The 22,387-nt window shown below is 44.4% G+C and overlaps 1 protein-coding gene across 2 annotated transcripts in view; it reads left to right on the top strand.

Moving 5' to 3' along the window:
• The window catches only part of FAM20B (FAM20B glycosaminoglycan xylosylkinase), a 40,855-nt gene extending 24,377 nt beyond the window's left edge, over positions 1-16,478 (top strand). For both annotated transcript variants that reach the window (XM_075936860.2, XM_075936859.2), the window contains 3 exons: positions 4,590-4,781; positions 10,264-10,323; positions 12,355-16,478. In XM_075936860.2, the coding sequence (XP_075792975.1) occupies positions 4,590-4,781; positions 10,264-10,323; positions 12,355-12,586 (484 nt within the window). In that variant the 3' untranslated portion in view covers positions 12,587-16,478. The remainder of the gene's footprint in view (positions 1-4,589; positions 4,782-10,263; positions 10,324-12,354) is intronic.
• Positions 16,479-22,387: the final 5,909 nt, after the last annotated feature.

The raw sequence follows: 22,387 nt of genomic DNA, 5'->3' as shown, positions 1-22,387 counted from the left end.
ACCTCCCCCTCAAATTAAAGCTTATTCCATTAGAGGCCTTCACTAGTAGATTTGGTTCAAGAAAAATGATTGAAAATTCCTTTGGATCTTATGAACACTGCTCTTTAAACAGCCTGTCTCAGCTAAGTGCTGCAAAGATAATTATACAGGCAGTCCCCGAGGAAAGCAGAGCAAAGCCTGCTTTGCAGACCAGGGGGATGGGGAGCAAAGCAGGGCAAAGCCGCGGAGCACGCGGTCAACTGACAGCCCAGACGCGTCTGGGCTGTCCGCTGCCCGCGTGTTCCGCCGCTTTGCTTCCTCTCCCTGGTCTACTGGAGACCAGGGAGAGGGAGGGCCCCGTTCGTAACTGCGGATCCGACATAAGTCGGATCCGCGTAACTCGGTGACTGCCTGTATAATTATCTTTGCAGCACTTAGCTGTGATGGGCTGTTTAAAGAGCAGTGTTCATAAGATCCAAAGGAATTTTCAATCATTTTTCTTGAACCAAATCTACTAGTGAAGGCCTCTAATGGAATAAGCTTTAATTTGAGGGGGAGGTAAGAAATCCAATGGGTATCCAGGAATGCTGGGTGGCTTGCTTTTCCTACTTCTTCCCTGGAAAGTAACTTGCTACGCAAGTCAGTGAGTATCTCAGTCATATCCATGTTCACTGCAGAATCTCTGCTGCTTATCTCACACTGTTGAGGCTTTCTTTCATATTTTGAACCTGTTTGGCTCTACAGAATCCTGTGACATTGAGCTAGAAGCCTTTTTGCCCAATTTCATGCATTTTGATTGGTTCTGTTTTTTGTGTTGTGGACCTGTCTCAAAAGCTTTCATACCAGAGTACCTTTGGTGACTTTAAGGGAGATTTTGTGCAGAGATGCAGTTCTTTCCTATTTAAAAAAATGCTTTTTTTGTGTATTTTCTGCAAAGTACATCTAATCTTAAATAGTTTAGAACTGAAAAGTTTTTTGTTAGTTTGTATATGAGCAACATGTATAAGGATCTGGACCCATGTCTGAAGAGCACTTATTAGGGAAAAGTGCGGGCTTTACAGCTATAAGACAGACACAGTATCTCAACAACTCTTTAAGACAAACACTTTGCCAAGATGAGCCCAACTGATTTCAAGCTCAGTAAACTTTTCCAAGTGTTGATCTCAAGATGTGTGACCAGAAAGACAATTTTAGTACCTGAAATCTGTTTGCTGAGCTAGATTTTTTTTTATTAAGCTATTTCCATCAGCTTTTAACTAGCTGGCTATTCATAGAAAGAATCTGAACTGGTGGCTTTGTCAGAGAGTTTTGGTATCTTAAAATACCCAACTAGACTTCTTCAGCCTTTAAATGGGTCTTGACTACTAGAAAGTTAGCATCTTGTCTTGCATTGGCCACTGTCAGAAGCCAGAATAATGGGCTAGGTAGACCATTGATCTGACACAGTTAGTTGATTTGTGAGAAGTAAGTTTTAGAGCCACCAAGAAGGTCCTAGTATAGCACTTAAGCACTTTTCTGTGTATTTGTGGAAAAAAGAACAGGAAACATTTTGCTTTTGTTAAGTTATTTCTCAACTTAGAGGTCCCATTCATGCTGTGTATTTTCATGTTGGAATGAGACCTAGAGATTGTTTGCATGATGGTGTAATGCACACTACATGAGCACAATTTTTAAGTGCACTAAGGTGTTGTTCATTTATTGTCAACTGTGCTAGTGGGCACTATAAGTTCCATTGTGTGCACTAGCATGTTAAAGCACACCAGCAGGGTCTACACAGGCTATTAATACGCAACATTTTGGTGCACTTCAGAAATCCCTCTTCCATAATATTCATTACCATACTTTGTAGACAGGCTCCAGGTCTAACCACAATCCTTATGTTATAAAATACTTTATTTTTGCTCATGCGGATAGGATCAAATAACATTGTTCTTTAGTCATCGACTTAACTATATTGCGGCTTTTACTCTTTGGAAACCTGTCTTCAGGAGTAGAGGAAGAAATATACATATGTTCCATATGTTCTATCCTTTCTGCCTCTGCTGCTCATTATATAAGATATTTGTGTATATGTTTTCTCTCCCAAAGCAGCTTCTTCTGTTCAGGCTTGAATAATCACATTTAACATTATTGATATAGTGCCATAAGTGTCCTTGGCCGCCTACAGCCATGTCCTAGATGAGATCCGTAATTTTAGGAGTCACAATCAAGCTCTTAATAAAATACAAATTATCAGAAGTAAATATAGGAGCAGATGGTGCTGCTGAAAGATCAATGTGGTAACTTGATTGAAAAACGGAGGATAGAAGAAGGGATGTAGGGATGTGCACAGGAAAGGAAAAGCTGTTCCAAGTGGAGTAAGAGCTGCTGTAAAAACTATTGAGTTAAAGACCAGCAGGAAGATGCAGAGTAGCATTTAAGAGAGTGGACTGAATAACACACAGGGTATGCATGGGCCATAGGAAGAAATAGAAGATGAGACGTAGGATCTGTGGATTTGTGCGGAATATTGACAGTGAGGCTATAGAGCTTGGACTTGATACAGGAAGAAGTGAGAAGCCAGAGAATGATTTGAGGACTGAACGTGTGACACATGATCAGAGAAATGAGATGGAAGACATTACACTGGAGTATTTTGGAGACACAGAGGATAGGTGAGATACAGGGAGGCCAGAGTAGAACTTATTCCTCTCCTCTGGGAGATAGCATTGATAATGGTTACAACAGCTAAATTCTAATTCTGCCTCTAATGCTGTCCCACACTGACTTTGGGCAGGTCAGTTAACCTCTACGTTTTGTAAAATAGGATCTCAAAGCTTCATAGGGGTTTGCAGACTTGATTTGTGAATAATTTCTTGATCCATGGATGGAAGGTGCTGTACCAGTCTAGATGACAGATGAGTAAGCATAAATCAATAGAGCACTGCAAATCCATGGATATCTGCTTTATATCCACATGCATCTGCATTCATGAATATGGCTATCCCCAGCTCATTTTTGCAGATGTGGATGTGGATACAAATTTTATCTTTAGAAACCTGCAAATTTGTGGATATCTGCTTTATGTCCATTGGTATCCACATCTGGCAGATGTGGATAAAAAATTTGTATCTATGTGGGGCTGTCTAAATCAGGGTATTAGTAATTTGGGTGGAGAGGAAGAATGGATTTGAGAAAGAGAAGGGAGAAACAACAAGATTGATTGTGGAGAGTGGACATGATGCCCATGTTGCAAGGCTTGGTAACTAGGAAAAGAATGGAGTTGTTAACTGTGATTATGAAGGAGGAGGAAAGCCATTTTATCCTTTTTGCTTCTTTGAGGTTGAAGCAGTGGCAGGATGTTGAAGACGAAGTGTTGTGGATAGATGCTGGAAATACATTTTCTTTAAGAAATCAGCATGAAACTGTGGGTGGGCAACTGTTCTCAAAATATTATCCATGGAGCACTTCCTGGTGGTCCAAAGACTGAAATACCTTGAAGTGAGCTCTGTGGGTTTGGGTATTGAGAATAGAGCTGTAAGAGAGACTTCTGTAGATTGGTCTGCAGAATGAAAGAGTTTGAAGACCCCAGGCATAGAGAATGAGTATATAGAAAGGAAAGAAGGCAGAGAACTCTGAAATAGAGCCCTGTGCAGGCTACTATAGAGCTCTGTAGCAAGAGTGCGATCCTGTAGGTCATGCAGAACCCACTGCTAGCAAGGGCAGAATTAAAAAAAAAAAAAATAAACTTGAGCGCTACCTTGAAGGCTTACCAGTGGTGGAGAAGGGGTGCTTCCAAACAAAACTCTGAAGGAGCAGACAGATTAGAAGCTGCATTCCATCATGGAAGTGCATGCAGGTGAGGTTTTCAGAAGATAAAGGAGGGTCACTGTGTCAAAGGTGTTACACTCTGAGTTTTAAAACATGCAACGCCACTACAGCTCTGTCTTTTCAGAATATACCAGAATTCTGCTACAATCAGAATTATCCCCTTTGAGTTCCCTTAGCAGACAGACCTCCAGTCCTTAAAGGGAGAGGGCACAGTACCTCTAACCTTGACATTTCCTTCTATGTACTATAAAGATTAGGTGATTTTCAGTAGAGAGAGAAGTTGGATAGAAGGATAGTAAATTGAGACAGTAGGAATAGAAACAGTGTACTTCAGGAGCTTGGTGGCAGATGGATGAGTAATTGGAGAGACAAGTGAAGTTAAGTCTTGCAGCCTCTTGCCTTGAGAATTCATCATTGCTACCACACTGTTGGATAATGGGCTGTGAGGTGAGAAAGCTCTGGCCTTGTTTTCACTAAGAAAATGGTAGGCATTTAATAGGTGAGAGATGCCTTGAAACAACAATTTGCCTTGCTTATACTAAGATGGTAACATGTTAGATATTGTAGTAACTAAAACACATTAATACACACCTTTTTCATAGTGTACACATGGCCATTGTGCTCTTTAAAACACCATTCTCTTTGATAAGGAAAAAGACAACTACAAACAAAACTTGAAAGGTCAGCTGATGTGTTGTCTAAATTTGATGCAAAGTGCTCAGGTCTGTCCTTAGTGGCACCTGGGGGTTACGGTCAACTGCCATCTTGATTGACATTGCTTTGGTTCCCCTTGCCTGCAGGTGGGAGTATGATGAGAGCTACTGTGATGCAGTGAAGAAGACCTCACCTTATGACTCAGGCCCCCGCCTCCTTGATATCATTGACACAGCCGTCTTTGATTATTTGATTGGGAATGCTGACCGACATCACTACGAGAGCTTCCAGGATGATGAAGGGGCCAGTATGCTTATCCTTCTGGACAATGCCAAAAGGTAGGAAGCATATCTGTGCTGGTGGCCACTTAGTGATGAGAAAGGTAGCAGACAATTGTCCAGGCTCCTTTCTGCTTTTCTGGTAATTATCTGTTGCAATAGCTCCTACTAAAAGTTTGTCAGTATTCCACAGAGCAAATCCATGCAGATAATATGGGCTCTCAAAGATAAACAGTTGGCCACAGTAGCGCAAGGGTACAGAATATGCAGGAATGTCAGGATAGATTTGTGCTGGTGGGGAAGTGGCACTACAGGCAGTCCCCGGGTTACGTACAAGATAGGGACTGTAGGTTTGTTCTTAAGTTGAATTTGTATGTAAGTCGGAACTGGCTCCAGATTCAGCTGCTGCCACTGAAACTGACCAGGGGCTGACTACAGGAAGCTGGAGGCAGAGTTGCTCTGCCCCCAGCTTCCTGGAATCAGCCTGATCAGTTTCAACAGCTGCTGAATCTGGAGCCTGGGACAGAACAGCTGGGGCGCTGCCCGGTAGGTTCCCACAGGACCAACCCGGCAGCACCCCAGCTGCTCTACACGAGGCATCCCACAACAAAAGCCTGGTCTGCTGGGGGGGGGGGGGCACTAGCTGCACCCCCTCCCCCCCCAGCAGACCAGGGACACCCGAGCAAAGCCGCACAGGCGGAGGGACCCCGCTGCCCGTGCGGCTTTGCTCATGTCCCCCTGGACTCCACCAGCAAAGCCGCTGGACCCCCCCAGCAGACCAGGGGGACAGGAGCAAAGCCGCCCAGGCGGCGGGGGTTCCGATGCCTGGGCGGCTTTGCTCCCGGGCAAACGAGCAAAGCCGCCCAGGCGGCGGCTTTTCTTGGGTGTCCCTGGTCTGCTGGGGGGGTCCAGCGGCTTTGCTGGACCCCTCCAGCAGACCAGGGAGACCAAGAGAAGCTTTTCTCGCCCCGGAGGACACGGGCGGCGACCCGCCACCCATGAGCTCCGGTGCGAGAAAAGCCCCGTTCGTAAGTGCGGATCCGACGTAAGTCGGGGACTGCCTGTATAAGTGAAAGAAAGCATGGAGTCAAATATATCATAGAATACTAGGACTGGAAGGGACCTCGAGAGGTCATCGAGTGTAGTCCCCTGCCCTCATGGCAGGACCCAGTACTGTCTAGAGTAGACCGTCCCTGTAGACGTTTATCTAACCTACTCTTAAATTTCTCCAGAGATGGAGATTCCACAACCACCCTAGGCAATTTATTCCAGTGGTTAGCCACCCTGACAGTTAGGAACTTTTTCCTAATGTCCAACCTAAACCTCCCTTACTGTAGTTTAAAATATATAATAAAATTATATAGTAAATATATATAAATATATATATAGTAAAATTATAAATGGATCAACAGTGCTATTGAATCTCCATGGATTGAAATTTTGTGCCTGAATTATAAGAGTAAGCTGTAGGAATATACGAACAACTATCCGACCAATATGGTGTTGGAGATTGTGAAATGCTCAGAGATATTAGTAGAGGCTATAAAAACAGAAAACTCAATAATAATGGGTTATTTCAACTATTCCCATATTGACTGGGTACATATCTCAGGATGGGAAGCAGAGATAAAGTTTCTAGATGCTATCAGTGACTTCTGCTTGGAGCAGCTAGTCCCGGAACCCACAAGGGGGAGAGGCAATTCTTGATTTAGTCCCAAGGAGAGCACAGGCTCTGTGCCAAGAGATGAATGTAACTGAAGTGCTTGGCAATAGCAACTCAAATGTAATTAAATTCAACGTCCTTGTGAGGGCAGAGAGGGAGGAAATACCAAGGAAGATCAACACAGGAGCATTTAACTTCCGAAAAGGGGAACTACACAAAAAATGATAAAGTTAAATAGAATTTAAACAGTTACAAGAGTGAAATATTCCTATAAACTGCATGGTAATGTTTTTAAAACAGTATAGAAAGAGAACAAAAAAAAAGGCCACCTTGAATAAACAGTAAAAAAGAGAGTTTGGGAACAAAGGTGTTCTTTAAAAATTGGAATTCAGATATTACAGAGGAGAATAGAAAAAAACGCAAACTCTGGTAAGTTAGGTATAAAAGTACAATTATAAGGCAGGCCAAAAAAGAATTTGAAGAGCAACTAGCAGAAGATGGAAAAACTTAACAAAAAAATTAAGTACATTAGAAGCAGGAAGCCTGATAAATAATGGCACCACTGGATGATCAAGGTGTTAAAGGAGTACTCAAGGAAGACAAGGTTATTGAAGAAAAGTTAAATGAATTCTTTGCACCGGTCTTCAGAGCAGAGGGCATGAGGGAGATTCCCATATTCTTTTTAGGTGACACAGCTGAGAAACTATATCAGTAGACGAGGTTTGGAGGACAATTTGATAAATTAAGCAGTAAGAAGTCACCAAGACCAGATGGTATTCACCTAAGAGTCTTGAAAGAGCTCAGATAGGAAATTGCAGAACCACTAACTGTGGTATGTAACCTATAACTTTTGTACTACAGGCAGTCCCCGGGTTACGTACGAGATAGGGACTGTAGGTTTGTTCTTAAGTTGAATCTGTATGTAAGTCGGAACTGGCGTCCAGATTCAGCCGCTGCTGAAACTAACTGCCAGTTCTGACTTACATACAGATTCAACTTAAGAACCCCAAGCGTCCCCAAGTCAGCTGCTGCTGAAACTGATCAGCGGCTGATTCCAGGAAGCCTGGGGCAGAGCAGCTGGGGTGCTGCCGGGTTGGTCCAGTAGTGCCCAGAGCGGCGCTGCAGGACCAACCAGCAGCGCCCCAGCTGCTCTGCCCCAGGGTCCACAACAAAAGCCTGGTCTGCTGGGGGGGGGGGCACACTAGCTGCGCTTCCTCCCCCTCCCCCCCAGCAGACCAGGGACACCGGGAGCAAAGCCGCAGCGGCAGCGGGGTGCCGCGCCTCTGAGGCTTTGCTCTGGCAAAGCCTCAGAGGCGCGGGACCCCGCTGCGGCTTTGCTCCCGGTGTCCCTGGTCTGCTGGAGACGGTCCCCTGCTGGAGACGGTCTCCAGCAGACCAGGGGCGCCGGGAGCAGCTTTTCTCGCCCCGGAGGTCGAGGTGGCGGATCGCTGCCTGCGAGCTCCGGGGCGAGAGAGCCCCGTTCGTAAGTGCAGATCCGACATAAGTCGGATCCGCGTAAGTCGGGGACTGCCTGTATATGACTGGAGGATAGCTGATGGATGCCAATTTTTTAAAAAGGGCTTCAGAGGTGATTTTTGGCAATTGCAGGCCAATAAAAGTCTAAATTCAGTACTGGACAAATTGGTTGAAAGAAAAAGAACAGAGTGAGTTATCAAACCACATAGGTCAAGGGAGGACAAAATACAACTCACAGGCCATATCTGGCCTGTCCAACATTTCTGTCTGGCTTACCCAGCTGATTAGCACAGCATGCAGGGCTTACAGCTGGTAGTGTGTGTTCAGCTTCCCCCACCTTGCTCCATTCTTCAGCCAAGATGCTCCCAGGACTGTCCTGCTAGTTGTGCAGAGCAGGGGGCTTAGGGTGCAGGAGAATGGAGTGCTGATATGGTACCCTCTTGCCCCTGTATCCCATCTCTGCAGCGCAGGGGTCAAGGAGAGGGTCACACACAGCAGAGCTGCTCCAGTCTGAAGCATGAATGGTGTCTGAGATGGGTGCCTGTCTCAAAGAGGCAGTGCACTGCTTTTAACATTTCTCCAGCAGCTAATGCATGTATGTTCTCTCTTGCATATCCCTATTTCTGCAGAGCTGGGGAGGGGTGAGACAACAGAGCCGGGAGAACTTTCCATTCCTCAGAGATCGTGCATGGTGTGTCTCAGAATTTCACCCAGCAGCTGCCTACACAAACACACATACTGTGTCTGTCTGTCTTTCACACACACATAATCTGCCACAAAGTCTCTGTTTTTCTCTTCTGTGCGCACACTTGAAAATACCATTTATTTCTTGTTACTTTTGGCCTTTCTTTTAAGTACAGTAATGGGTTTTCCTGCTTCCTTTTCTTATTGTGAATATTTCTCATCTATTTGAAATAAACATGGCTCAGTTAGGCTGTGTCTACACTGGCATGAATTTCCGGAACTGCTTAAAACGGAATACTATTCCGTTTTCAGTTTTTCCGGAAAAGGAGCATCTACATTGGCAGGCTGCTTTTCCGGAAAAGCGTCTGTGGCCAATGTAGACACGCTTTTCCGGAAAAGAGCCCCGATCACCATTTTCGCGATCGGGGCTTTTTTCCGGAAAAGACTACTGGGCTGTCTACACTGGCCCTTTTCCGGAACAGTGTTCCGGAATAAGGACTTATGCCTGAGCGGGAGCAGAATAGTTTTTCCGGAATAGCGGCTGATTTTGTACAGTAGAGCATCGTTGCTTTTCCGGAAATTCAAGGGCCAGTGTAGACAGCTCGCAGCTTATTCCGGAAAAGCGGCTGATTTTCCGGAATAAGTGGCCCAGTGTAGACACAGCCTTAAAGAGTTAATACTTATGCATCACTGGCTCCTTCCACGATGCTAACAGGAAGGTATTCCATTTTAGGAGTATTAGTTAATTACTGCGGTTCTCAGATTGCTTTTGGTGGATCCTGTAAAAATGGTGACTTTTTAAAATGTCTTGGCATTGGACTGGGAGAGTGTTACAACTGGACAGTTGTGGGTATGTCAGGGCTTTTGTTATAACCATCTGTGTTCACATGCTCGTACCTTCTGAAACATTTTCGTCTGGGGGCATCTGAGCCCCAGAAGTGAATTTCTTTGAACATTTTGACTAAAGTCCCTTTAGCTGTCTTTGAGTTACTGGAGTTTGAAAAAATACTCTGTTGTAAAGCTTTTTTTATGTTTAGTAACACAGCTTAATAAAATAGCTCTAGATTTTGTATGTAAATTGCCTTTGTTAAGGAGCAAGTATTCTGTTAGGTTTGTGAATAAATAATTAAATGTATAAGTGATTGAAAAATAATTTCTGTGAATGTTTATTTGGCATCTATTTAAATGGAGCCTAAAATATACTTTCAAGTTCTTTGGACAGTTTTCCAGCTGAACAAGTGACTCTGAGGTTTAGATGGGTTGGAAATGACCAGCTTTTTATATCCTTGGCCTTCAGCTCAAGATTGGCCAACCTGGAGATATACAAGCATCAGATGGCTGTTCCTCAATTTATTCCCTGTCCAGGAATGTCAGGGAGCTGATAGTCTCACTCTAACCTGATATCCCACCTGCTTTCCCCCTTAGCTTAGTGATGTGGGCTCCATTACACAGTTTGTTTTTAAAGTTTCTGCAGATGTCTTGGTAAGGTAAAGATCTATAAAAGCTGAAGTTGCTGCTAGTGGTTGGGTAATTAGAAGAAACTGTTGGGAGTTATATGTCTAATTGCTCATGGGCTTTGAGTATTTTAGCTTAACTGTTTTGAGTTGCTGGAGCATGGAATTATTTAGTTATTGATTTCAAATTCCCACCAAAATCTGCTGAGGTCGGAAAAGGTGCTGCGTGTTCAGCTTGCTCATCTGCTTCTAACTTGTTTTTCAGTTTTGGAAACCCTTCCCTGGATGAGAGAAGCATCCTAGCTCCTCTTTATCAGTGCTGCATGTAAGTAAGTCCAAGAGAAGCCATTGTGTTTACTTGTATGCAATTAGGAGCACACTGAAAATCATAGTAAAGAAGCCCTGTCACAGCCTGGAGGCATGCAGGTTAGGCACAGAACATCTCTGTTTTCATGCTTGATGTACTGTAAGAGTGCTCAGGAAGTAAAGAAACACATTTTTATTATAGTAATAAGAGTATGGATGACTCAGAGCATTGGTCATGGTAAATGGAGTCTTTCACTTTTAGGTCACTGGTTCAAATTTACCTTTCTTCAGTAATGACATCTGCAGCAGTTCAGTGGCTTATAGGAAATGATTTGGTCTCTGGCCAGTTTCTGCTGTTTGCATCGCCATTAAGAACTCTCCCTGACCGAAGCCACAGATTGGAAACTCAACCACTCTTATGCCTCATGTCCCTTCTGAGGGCTGAGGTACACTTGCAAGACAGCACGTAGAAGCTTGCACTGCTGTTACCTGTGTGTTCCTTCCTTGCTTTGAGAGATATAGAGGACTTCAGCCTTCAAAACTGTTAGTCATTTATGCTGTGAAAGGGAAAGGGTGTTGTCTGTCTGAGGTGGTCTTTTGTCTCTTGTCTATGCATGCATCTAGGCAGAGTTCTTCAGGCAATCCACTGACTCCTCAGAGCAGAGGGTATTGTCTGGGGTTTTCTGTTCATGGTCCCCCTTTGAATCGCTAATTTTGTCCCTGTCACCTGCACCCTCATCCTGCTTTTTTCATTTTTTGTACCCTGCAGTCTGTTGATTTATAGGTTTTTGTGGGCCCACGTTTACCTGAGGGGGCAAGCCTTTGCTTTTACGGGCTCTGCTTTTCATGTCTGGTTACCAAATAGGCTGTATGTTGCATGAGCACATAACCTCTGTCTCACTCCCTCCCCCAAAAAAATTTAAAAAGGAAATTGGTACAGTAGCTTGCATGACTGTGCTACATCAGGGCAATGCAAACAGAGAAATAAAGATCACTTCAGGTTTGAAAATGAGCCAATCTATTGAGAGTTCCTTGAGCTGCCCCTCGAGGATTCAGTTAGCTTGGATTCTTTGGAGTCTCTGGAAACCAGGAGCATTGCAGAGTACGCAAGTTCAGCTCCTTAGACTGAAAGTACAGCTCTCTAGATACTACCGCACACATGATCTTCATTCTTTTGTAATACCAGCTTTGGTTTCTGTAGCACACTAAAGTGGGCAGAAAACTGAAATATCAACAGCAGCATGAAGTAAACAGAAACATGTTAAAAATTATTTTAAAATGTCCTTAGCTTTCCCTAATCATTTTTAAAATGTTTTCTTTTTCTTGTTTTGTGTGGCTTCTTTGGAGTGTATCCTTTGCTTCAAGTTCCGCCACACAGTCATAGAGAACAGGCTTCCAGGGGTAGTTCTTGCAGAAGAGTCAAGAGCACTTCTCATCTCCGTTCTCACTGAGCCCAGGTGCTCCATAGACAGCTCATGCCTCTAGGAAGGGAGGACAGTAAACAGAATGGTCTGTGGTAGCCAGGTGAATGTGCTAAAATCTGTTGTAGTTCTGACTACAGAATTCACAGCATCCGCTGAGGAGAGGGAGTACCTTGTATCCTGGGTGACATCACCCTCCCTCAAAGCTTTGTGAGGATGATGTATTCCAAAGGAGCAAAGTGAGTCAGGACATCAGCTATGGTAAATTGCTACAAGATGGCAGCTTTGATGGGAGAATTCCCAGGAGATTCCCCAGAAGAAAACCATTCATATGTGATAGTGTGACAAGATTAAATGGCAAAGTAGAAAGAACATTGCTATGTACATTGTCTTGGTAAGAAGAATAAGCTGACTTCTCTCGTCCTTGATTGATTTTCAAATTTCGAACTGGAGTAATGCTGAGCTCCCTACAAGCCTGGTTTTGGATTAGCAGCTAGATCTTTCGCTCCATTCCATTCTCCAGCTCTGTCTGGAACTCCTTAAGACCAACTTATCTGTGCTCTTCCATGTCATTTGTCAGGAGTGCTAAATCACCTATTAAATCACTTTTCCTCATCTTTCTTTTCCAGCATCCGGGTTTCCACCTGGAACAGACTGAACTACCTGAAGAATGGAGTGCTGAAGTCTGCCTTAAAGACTGCCATGTCTCATGACCCCATCTCACCAGTGCTTTCTGACCCTCATTTGGATGCCATGGACCAGCGGCTCCTGAGCATCCTGGCTACAGTAAAACAGTGCACAGACCAATTTGGGCCGGACATTGTGCTGGTGGAAGACAGGATGACACTCTCCCATTTGTAACTATCATGGAAGCCAGATGAAACTTAAAAAAAAAAAAAGATAGAAAAACAGCACAATCGGATCTAAATGGCTGTACCCAGGATGGACTGGAAATGAAGGGAAAGCTCATGACCCAGGGAAAAAGATGGTGGTGGTGGAGGTCTGTCTTTGGCTAACAGCAGAGCGAGAATGCAGAGAATTTGAGCGCCCTTGGACAGCCCTGTAGCCACAATGGCAGCTTCGCCATTATGGTGTCCATTGCTGCCTGTGAATGTTGCACTGGGAAAATACAACTGCTGGTGTTAATGGAAAAAGAGTGTGGAATTCAGAGATTAGTATGTGGGCTGGTTCTAGAGGGGACAAAGGAGATGGAATATCCCCAGTCCTCTCCCCTTTCTCTTTCCTCAGCCACCCACTCTATATGCTATTAGGAGGTTTCAATCCTATTCAGGGTTGTATATAATCAGCTATGAGCTGATTAGGCATTTTACTGCCTCTTTTAAAAAAAAAAAAAAAAAAAAAGAGGAAGTGGTAAATAAAATAGTAAGTACCCCCTAATGCCCCCATGTGGGATAGAATGTTCTTGCCAACACCATTAAGAGTGAGAGATGGTGTATTTGCTCTCCAGCTGTCTTTTTGTTACTAAGATGCTGGAAAGAGGGGTCTGCTTCATATGTGATGATGCTTCAGTGTTATCATTGAAGTGCTAGTGAAAGTTCATCCATGCAGTTGGAAGGTGAGGAGACGACAGGATTTTTTTACAGTACCAAGGTCTATCCTATGCCTGCCAATTAATATATGCTCCTCCAGAACATGGACCATTACTGCTTTCTGTACATAGGGAATATAGCAGTCTGAGCAGAGCAGATATCCCCATGACTGTCCATATTAACCAAATTATCTTAGCTGAGAAGCAGGATAAAATCGGTAGAAGGCCAGACATTTGCTTTTGTGGTGGAGTTCTTACGCTGAGAGCAGCTTCAGTTGGCCTTCCTTTTCCCAACTGCTCCGCTATAATTCATGCTGTGATATACTGACTTTTTGGCGGTTGTCATGGAATTCTACCATTCTTGTGTTAGTTTGAGGGCATTTATTTTGTATGGCACACTTGATGTTCATGAAAAATAGGTCCTGTCTAAGAGGGTATGATGGAGGAGTGCTATGCACATTTTCCTGTGCATTTGTCCATGCACCTCAAATTTGATTTGTAGGATTCCTCTTTGGTCTTGTCATCGTCTAGCAGATATTTCAAACTATTATAGATTAGCTGGAGACTACAAAATTCATCCTTTCTGATAAATTGGTTATTTAAATTCAGGGCTCCAGAACAATAGATGATTTTTTTCAGTACATGCCCCCATATACTGATCTTGCATCAGTTTGATGTATGTAGCTAATATGATACACAAAAAAGATGAATAATTTTACTCAAACTTCCACCTAAAATAGTAAGGTTGGGGAATGCTTATGTAAGCTGCTCTTTAGATCATACAAGACACAGAGAAGCAATTTGATCTCCATTTCTGTGCTTCTTGGTCCTCCTACAATGTGTTTATTTCTTTGTTTAAATTTGTTGAGATTGCCACTTTAAGGAATAAGAATCTTTTTGGCTTTGCCATGGTGTGGCTGGCAATTGCAGATTGTCCTTTCTGTTGCAGGTGTGGACCCTAATGAAATGCAGCAAGATACTTTTTATTTTAATTCTAACTCAGTATTCTGGCTACGGCAGCAGGTGCATCAGCTAATCTAACATCTATAAGTAGAGGAGATTACTTTGAAAATGCAATTGGTTTTATTCAAGGTAGGAGTGTTTACACAAACTGTCTTGGGGAAGTGAAGATTCAGTTAATGTTAGGTATCATCAGGCATTAGCCTTTTACTTCAGGGGAGCTGGACTCACACTGGGACTAGAGCGTAAGTGAAAGTGTCTGTTCTTGTTCTAGTTCCCCTCTGGACCATCATCCATGCCACAAACCTGCTAAACAGGTAGACTTAGTACTGGAATAGTAATGGGTGCTACAGGAAAGGATGGAAGTGTGTTGACAGCTGTGAAGGATTACAAAAAATTCTATTGGCAGCATACCTGACTTTAAACAAGGGATGTGAAAGTTTAACCATTTACACGGTTAAACAATGAGCCTGGATTCATTAGTTAATGTGCATGGTAGCATGCAGCCTGCATCAAAGACAGCAGTGCGGGGACGGGGAGCAGGAGCCAGTGTGCTTGGGGAGCTGACTTTAAACCAGCTTCTTGCACACACTGGCTCCCACCGCCCTCCACTGAAATTTTTGGTTACACAGTTACATAATTAAGTGCATTTTAACACCCCTACTTTAAACTAGTAGCTATCATTCCACTTTCACAAGCACTGAATTCACTTTTCGAAGGCAAGCTTTATTTATAGTAACTTCTTTCCTACTGGGTGTGAACTGTTCCTCCTGGCTCTGATCAGAGCAGAACTGCTTCAGCATGAACTAACTTATAGTGAGTCTGGGTTGGAGTGTTCGCTCTTCTTTATCCATCTTTGACGGACCTCTTCTGCCACCCTGACTCAGTAATACCTTATTCTGTGAGTAGTAGTCTTACTGATTTCAGTGGAGCTGCTTGTGGAGTAATGTACCACTTGGAATGAGTGAAAAACAGAATTAAGCTTTGTTAGTGTGCATTGGCATTTACTGTGAAACTGAAGATAACTTAGTCAAGGAGGATAGAAGAATGATGGTGTGGCTTGTACAGTCTCATGATTCTGTTCTTTCTTCTGGTTTGAAACATAAGCCATGACTCTTGATGGTGCAGGAAAACTCAGCTATGTTGGGTGGGATTGGGATTTTAATTTACAGTTGCTCATTCTCATTTGGTTGTGGGTTTTTGTTTAAAATTGTGATTTGACCATGAAATGAAATTAGTGAAAAGAGCTTGCAGTTTACTTTCTCTCTGGCTTCCAGCTTAGCCCTTTGCAGTGAGTTGATTTACTAACCTGCTTTCCTGCACTGTGACTGCCAGACAATTAAAGCACTGTGTCTTGGTCAACAATAAATGGGAAAGGGGTGAATAAGCAAATTTGGAGGGGTAGAAGCAGGAAATACAGGGATGTTCTTAAGACGTTACCTGTGAGGGTCATTGGAAGAGCCTGCTCAGGGCTGGATATGAAGCTTGCAGAGTGAAACACAGTGTCAGTTACCTAAAACTAGGATGACCAACTTGTTGCTTGCAGGTCAGGTTTTAGCTCAGTGTTACATTGTCATTGTGGCTGTGAGGATTCTTTTCCCTTTCTTCAATAGGCTGAAATTTTTGACCACAGCCAATGGGTATCCTAAAATAGAAAAAAAAATGGCATCCATCTGTCATTGGGGTCTGTCATATGTCTTTAAAATGGCATCCCTCATTTTTAAGATATGATAGGTACTGATATTGAGATTTTCATGGTGTCCTCTTATTCCAATTGTCACAATCTACAGAGACACATGCAGTAAATGACTGGCCCAGATGTTACCGAGATCATTCTGGGGATTTTTTAATAGTCATGGTGTGAAAATCAAGAACTAATTAAGTAGAGCTTCATCAGCTTGCTGTTGTTTATCTCCTGCGTGAGTCAGCAAACGGTGGAGGAAACACTCTCTAATTTGCTCTTCTATCAGCATGTAAATGAACTGAAGTGTGTATTGCCAAACAAACTTCAATCAAAAATTAATAATTTATTAAGACGGTAACTTGTTTGCTGTGGCAGCTGGATCTGGAAACAAACACCTATCTTGGAACTGCCAGAGGATTGCCCCAGGGAGCAGCTGCACAAATGGAGGTTGTTAGTATGAGGAGAAAACAAATGCAATCCCAACTTTCTACTTGTGTTCCCCAGGGTCAGACTCTGCCTAAAGAAACATTGTGTGAATAAAAATTTTAATAAAACATTGATGGATTGTTTAAGTCTCTCTTGCTTTGGTTTCCTAGCACATTGGCTTTAACTTTCACTGTTGCACTGCTGTGTCTGGTGGTAGTTCATTCAAAAACAGGTTAATGGTGTTGGTGTCAACAGTGCATTTTCAAGAGAGGTGCCAGTTGGAGTGTCTTTGCAAAATAGCTGCTCAGGTTAGGATGGGTGCAGCCAAGAAAATGGATCTGCAATGGATTCATCAAAGGAATGCACCTAAACACAAGTGTTCTCTATAATGCAAATGTTTTGGCATTAGAAAATGCACCCGAAGGGCCTGCACTAGGAGAGGCACAACGGTTCTACGTTCCATCATTAGACCAGTCACATTACACAGAGCAGTCGGGGATATACAGGCAGTCCCCGACTTACGCGGATCCGCACTTACGTCGGATCCGCACTTACGAACGGAGCTTTCTCGCCCCGGAAGTCGGGGCGAGAGAGCCCCGTTCGTAAGCTGCTCCGGTGCCCCTGGTCTGCTGGAGACCGTCTCCAGCAGACCAGGGGCACCGGGCGGGTTCCCGCGCTTCTGAGGCTTTGCCAGGGCAAAGCCTCAGAAGCGCGGGAACCACTGCTGCTGCCACTTGGGTGCCGGTGCCTGTGGTCTGCTGGGGACGGTCCCCAGCAGACCACAGGCACCCGGACTGAAGCCGCAGCCGCGGGGGGGTCCCGCGCCTCTGAGGCTTTGCTCTGGCAAAGCCTCAGAGGCGCGGGACCCCCCCACGGCTGCGGCTTCAGTCCGGGTCCTTGTGGTCTGCTGGGGACCGTCCCCAGCAGACCACAGGCACCGGGTCTCATGCGGCAGCAGCGGGGGTTCCCGCGCTTCGAGGCTTTGCTCTGGCAAAGCCTCAGAAGCGCAGGAACCCGCCCGCTGCTGCCGCTTGGGTCCCGGTGCCTGTGGTCTGCTGGGGACGGTCCCCAGCAGACCACAGGCACCCTGACTGAAGCCGCAGCCGCGGGGGGTCCCGCGCCTCAGAGGCTTTGCCAGAGCAAAGCCTCAGAGGCGCGGCACCCCGCTGCCGCTGCGGCTCTGCTCCCCGTGTCCCTGGTCTGCTGGGGGGAGGGGGCGCAGCTAGTGTGCTCCCCCCCCCCCCCCCCAGCAGACCAGGCTTTTGTTTTGGACTCTGGGGCAGAGCAGCTGGGGCGCTGCCGATTGGTCCTGCAGCGCCCGTGGGCACTACTGGACCAACCCGGCAGCACCCCAGCTGCTCTGCCCCAGGTCCTGATTCAGCCGCTGCTGGTCAGTTTCAGCAGCGGCTGAATCAGGACGTCTGGGGCAGAGCAGATGGGGTGCTGCTGGGTTGGTCCAGTAGCACCCCAGCTGCTCTGCCCCAGGCGTCCCCAAGTCAGCTTCTGCTGAAACTGACCAGCGCTGACTACAGGAAGCCCCAGGCAGAGTTGCTCTGCCCCGGGCTTCCTGGAATCAGCTGCTGATCAGTTTCAGCAGCAGCTGACTTGGGGACGCCTGGGGTTCTTAAGTTGATTCTGTATGTAAGTCAGAACTGGCCAGTTCCGACTTACATACAGATTCAACTTAAGAACAAACCTACAGTCCCTATCTTGTACGTAACCTGGGGACTGCCTGTATACATTAAATTGGCAGCTATATATGGCTGGCTTCCAACTCCTATGATGGCTATAAGCCCTTCTCAGAGAGAGGGAGTAAAAGAGGGAGCAGAAAAGTCCCTTGTTTCCCCATATTTCACTCATAACACTTTGGAATATAAACATGGTACTTGCATTTAATTGTATGGTATACAGAGCAGTATAAATAAGTTGTATGAAATTTTAGTTCGTGCTAACTTGTAGTGCTTTTATGTAGCCTTTTGTAAAATTTTGCAAATATTCAGATAAGTTGATGGATCCTCTGAAAGATTGTGTACCCCCAGGGGTATGTGTAGATGTATCCTGATTGAGAACCACTTGTATAGATTCCTGTAGACATCAATCCTTTAAACTCCTCCTGCCGCCACACACCCCCAGCAAAGATTACAGTGGATAATTGAAGTTCAGTCCAAAAAATGCAGAAAAATTCCTTCTATGTTCTTTGGAGAGTTGTCTCTTGTCTTTTCCCACCAATTTCATAGAATCTGCCCTTGAGAATTCTCTTTTCCCACACCTCTTGTTGATAGACATGAACTATGGTCATGTCTAGGCCTCTGCTCATTCCCCCTTTCCATTATATTTTTTGGAGGGGGGGTGTTGTTTTGGTTTAACATGAGAACATAACATAAGAATGGCCGTACTGGGTCAGACCAAAGGTCCATCTAGCCCAGTAGCCCGTCTGCCAACAGTGGCCAGCGCCAGGTGCCCCGGAGGGGGTGGATTGAAGACAATGATCAAGTGATTTGTCTCATACCATCCATCTCCAGCCTCTGACAAACAGAGGACAGGGACACCATTCCTATCCGCCAGCTAATAGCCTTTTATGGACCTAACCTCCATCAATTTATCTAGCTTCTCTTTAAACTCTGTTATAGTCCTAGCCTTCACACCTTCCTCTAGCAAGGAGTTCCACAGGTTGACTATGTGAAGAGGAACTTTCTTTTATTAGTTTTAAACCTGCTACCCATTAATATCATTTGGTGTTCTTTAGTTCCTTATATTATGGGAACTAATGAACAACTTTTCTTTATTCGCCCTCTCCACACCACTCATGATTTTACATACCTCTATCAATATCCCCCCAGTATCTTTTCCAAACTGCAAAAATGCAGTCGCTTTAGCCTCTCTCCATATGGGACCTGTTCCAAACCCCTAATCATTTTAGTTGGCCTTTTCTGAACCCTTTCCAAGGCCAAAATATCTTTTTTGAGGTGAGGAGACTACATCTGTACACAGTACTCAAGATGTGGGCATACCATAGTTTTATATAGGGGCAGTAAGATATTCTGTATTATTTTCTATCCCTTTCTTAATAATTCCTAACATTCTATTTGTCTTTTTGACCACCGCAGCACACTGTGTGAACGTTTCCAGAGAACTATACACGATAACTCCAAAATCTCTTTCCTGATATGTCGTAGCCAAATTAGCCCCCATCATACTATATGTATAGTTGGGGTTATTTTTTCCAATGTGCATTACTTTACACTTATCCACATTAAACTTCATTTGCCATTTTGTTGCCCAATCAATTAGAAGCAGACTGTGAAGAACTTCAAAAGATCTCACAAAACTGTTTTTACTATCTTGAACAGTTTAGTATCATCTGCAAACTTTAATACCTCACTGCTTACCCCTTTCTCCAGATCATTTATGAATAAGTTGAATAGGATTGGTCCTAGGACTGACCCTTGGGGGACACCACTAGCTACCCCTCTCCATTCTGAAAATTTACCGTTTATTCCTACCCTTTGTTTCCTGTCTTTTAACCAGTTCTCAATCCATGAAAGGACCTTCCCTCTTATCCCATGACAATGTAATTTACACAAGAGCCTTTGGTGAGGGACTCTGTCAAAGGCTTTCTGAAAATCTAAGTATACTAGATCTACTGGATCCCCCTTGTCCGCATGTTTGTTAACCCCTTCAAAGAACTCTAATAGATTAGTAAGACATGATTTCCGTTTACAGAAACCATGTTGACTTTTGCCCAACAAATTATGTCCTTCTATGTGCCTAACAATTTTATTCTTAACTATTGTTTGGACTAATTTGCCCAGTTCTGACGTTAGACTTACCGGTCTATAATTGCCAGGATCACCTCTAGAGCCCTTTTTAAATATTGGTGTCACGTTAGCTATTTTCCAGTCAGTAGGTACGGAAGCCGATTTAAAGGATAGATTACAAACCACAGTTAACAGTTCTGCAATTTCCCATTTGAGTTCTTTTAGAACCCTTGGGTGAATGCCATCCTGTTTGTTTTTTGTTTAAAAAAAAAAAAAAAAAAAAGACAAATTTACTTAACGTCCTACAAATAGAATTGATGCTAAAATTGTATGTAAAGCACCTGTAAATATAACTTTAATTTTTGGTGTTTTAATAAACAAAGGGCGTTTTATGTATTATGCAAAAGTGGAAGCCGATTGGCTCAAGGAAGCTAATTGAGACATTATTAGCAAGTGACTAACAGGACTACATGTAGTAGTAGAACTGTAGATCAGAATAGCACTTCTGTTTAGCCGTTATCTGAAAGTTGTGGGTGTCCCCCAGGCCAGATAAATTGGAGCATACTGTGTCCCATAACATTTAGCATATTGGTCCATCTCTTATCTTAGTTTTTGGGGGTAAGGTCAGCAGGGTACTAGAAAGCACTCATTCCTCTGTTTTCTTTTTAACTCCTATCAAATGCAGTCCCTCTGCAGCAGCCTGGTTCTTCTTCTAGTGTTATCCCTGTGGGTGCTGGGCTTGCCCTGGTACCGCGGAACGGAGATTTTTCCCTAGCATGAACGTTGTGGTGGTTTTCCTGAGCAGGCACTTTGCACCGGATCACAAATAGGAGCTTCATGATGGAGTCCTCCACCTCCTCTTCCAACATTGGGGTACTCCCCTCATAGATCTTTTTGCCACCTGTCACAACAAGAAATGCCACGAATACTGCTCCATGGCTGGTCTTGGTCCCGGCTCTCTGGGTGATGCGTTTATTGATTGGAACGAGCCTCTCCTGTATGCCTTTCCACCCACGGGTCTCATTCCCAAAGTACTGCAAAAAGTCAAAACGGACAGGGCCACCGTCACACTAATAGCACCAGCATGGGCGCGTCAACATTGGTTCCCCTTCCTTCAACGCATGTCACCATGCAGACCTTACCCGCTTCCAACTCTCCCAAACCTTCTCACCCAGAACCAAGGGTCACTGTGACACCCCCCAGATACACACCTTGCAGCTCACGGCATGGCTCCTACTTGGCTCAATCCCTCCGAACCCTTCTGCTCTACACAGGTCAGAGAGATACTAATCCACAGCAGAAGACAAATGACCAGAACCACTTACCTTTCAAAATGGCTCAGGTTTGTTATGTGGTGTTCCACACAGCATCTGCTCTGACAGTCAGCTCCCCTTCCCGTCATCCTTGACTACTTGCTGTACCTAAAACACACAGGATTGACTTTACCTTTTCTCAGGGTGCACTTTGCGGCGATTTCTGCTTTCAGACAGCCTGTTGAAGACACCTCCCTGTTCGCCCACCCAATTACCAAGAGATTCATGAAGGGTCTTATGAATTTAAGTCCCCCTTGCAAACCCATTCTTCCAGTATGGAACCTAGATATAGTACTTGAGGCTCTAACCACACCACCATTCGAACCGTTGTCTACTATACCGCTACATATACTGACTATGAAGGTAGTTTTCCTCCTCGCCATCACATCAGCATGCAGGGGTCAGTGAGTTATGGCAATGCCACCATATACCATTTTCAGTAAGAATGGAGTAGTTTTAAGGCTCCACCCAGCATTCATCCCCAAGGTCTGTTCGGCCTTTCATATCAATGAGCCAGGAATTCTACCATCCTTCTATCTGAAACCACGTGCTTCGTTGTGTGAAGTGCATCTCCACATGCTCGATGTCTGTAGAGCACTCTCTTTTTATATAGAACACACGAAATCCTTCAGAAAATCAGACCGACTCATTGTTTCTTAGCCAAGTAATCGAAAGGACAGCCAATATCGCCTCAGCGCATCTCAAAAATAACTGCTTGTATAACCGAGTGTTACGCTGCAAGATGCGTACCTCTTTCAACACAACCTAGGGCCCATTCCACTAGAGTGATGGTGGCGTCAACAACCTTTCTCAGGGGTGTTTCCTTTAAAGACATTTGTAGAACAGCCAACTAGTCATCACATGACACATTTGTAAAACATTATGCAATTCAGTGGAGACAGCTCTCAGATACCTCAGTGGCATCAGTAGTACTCTCATCAGTACACAAATAGAGACTCCGAGTTCCACCTT

The sequence above is a fragment of the Pelodiscus sinensis genome, chromosome 9 (genome assembly GCF_052426305.1).
Source record: "Pelodiscus sinensis isolate ZL-2025 chromosome 9, ASM5242630v1, whole genome shotgun sequence".
In the NCBI taxonomy this organism is placed as follows: domain Eukaryota; kingdom Metazoa; phylum Chordata; order Testudines; family Trionychidae; genus Pelodiscus; species Pelodiscus sinensis.
This window is presented reverse-complemented; position numbering and strand designations above follow the sequence as displayed.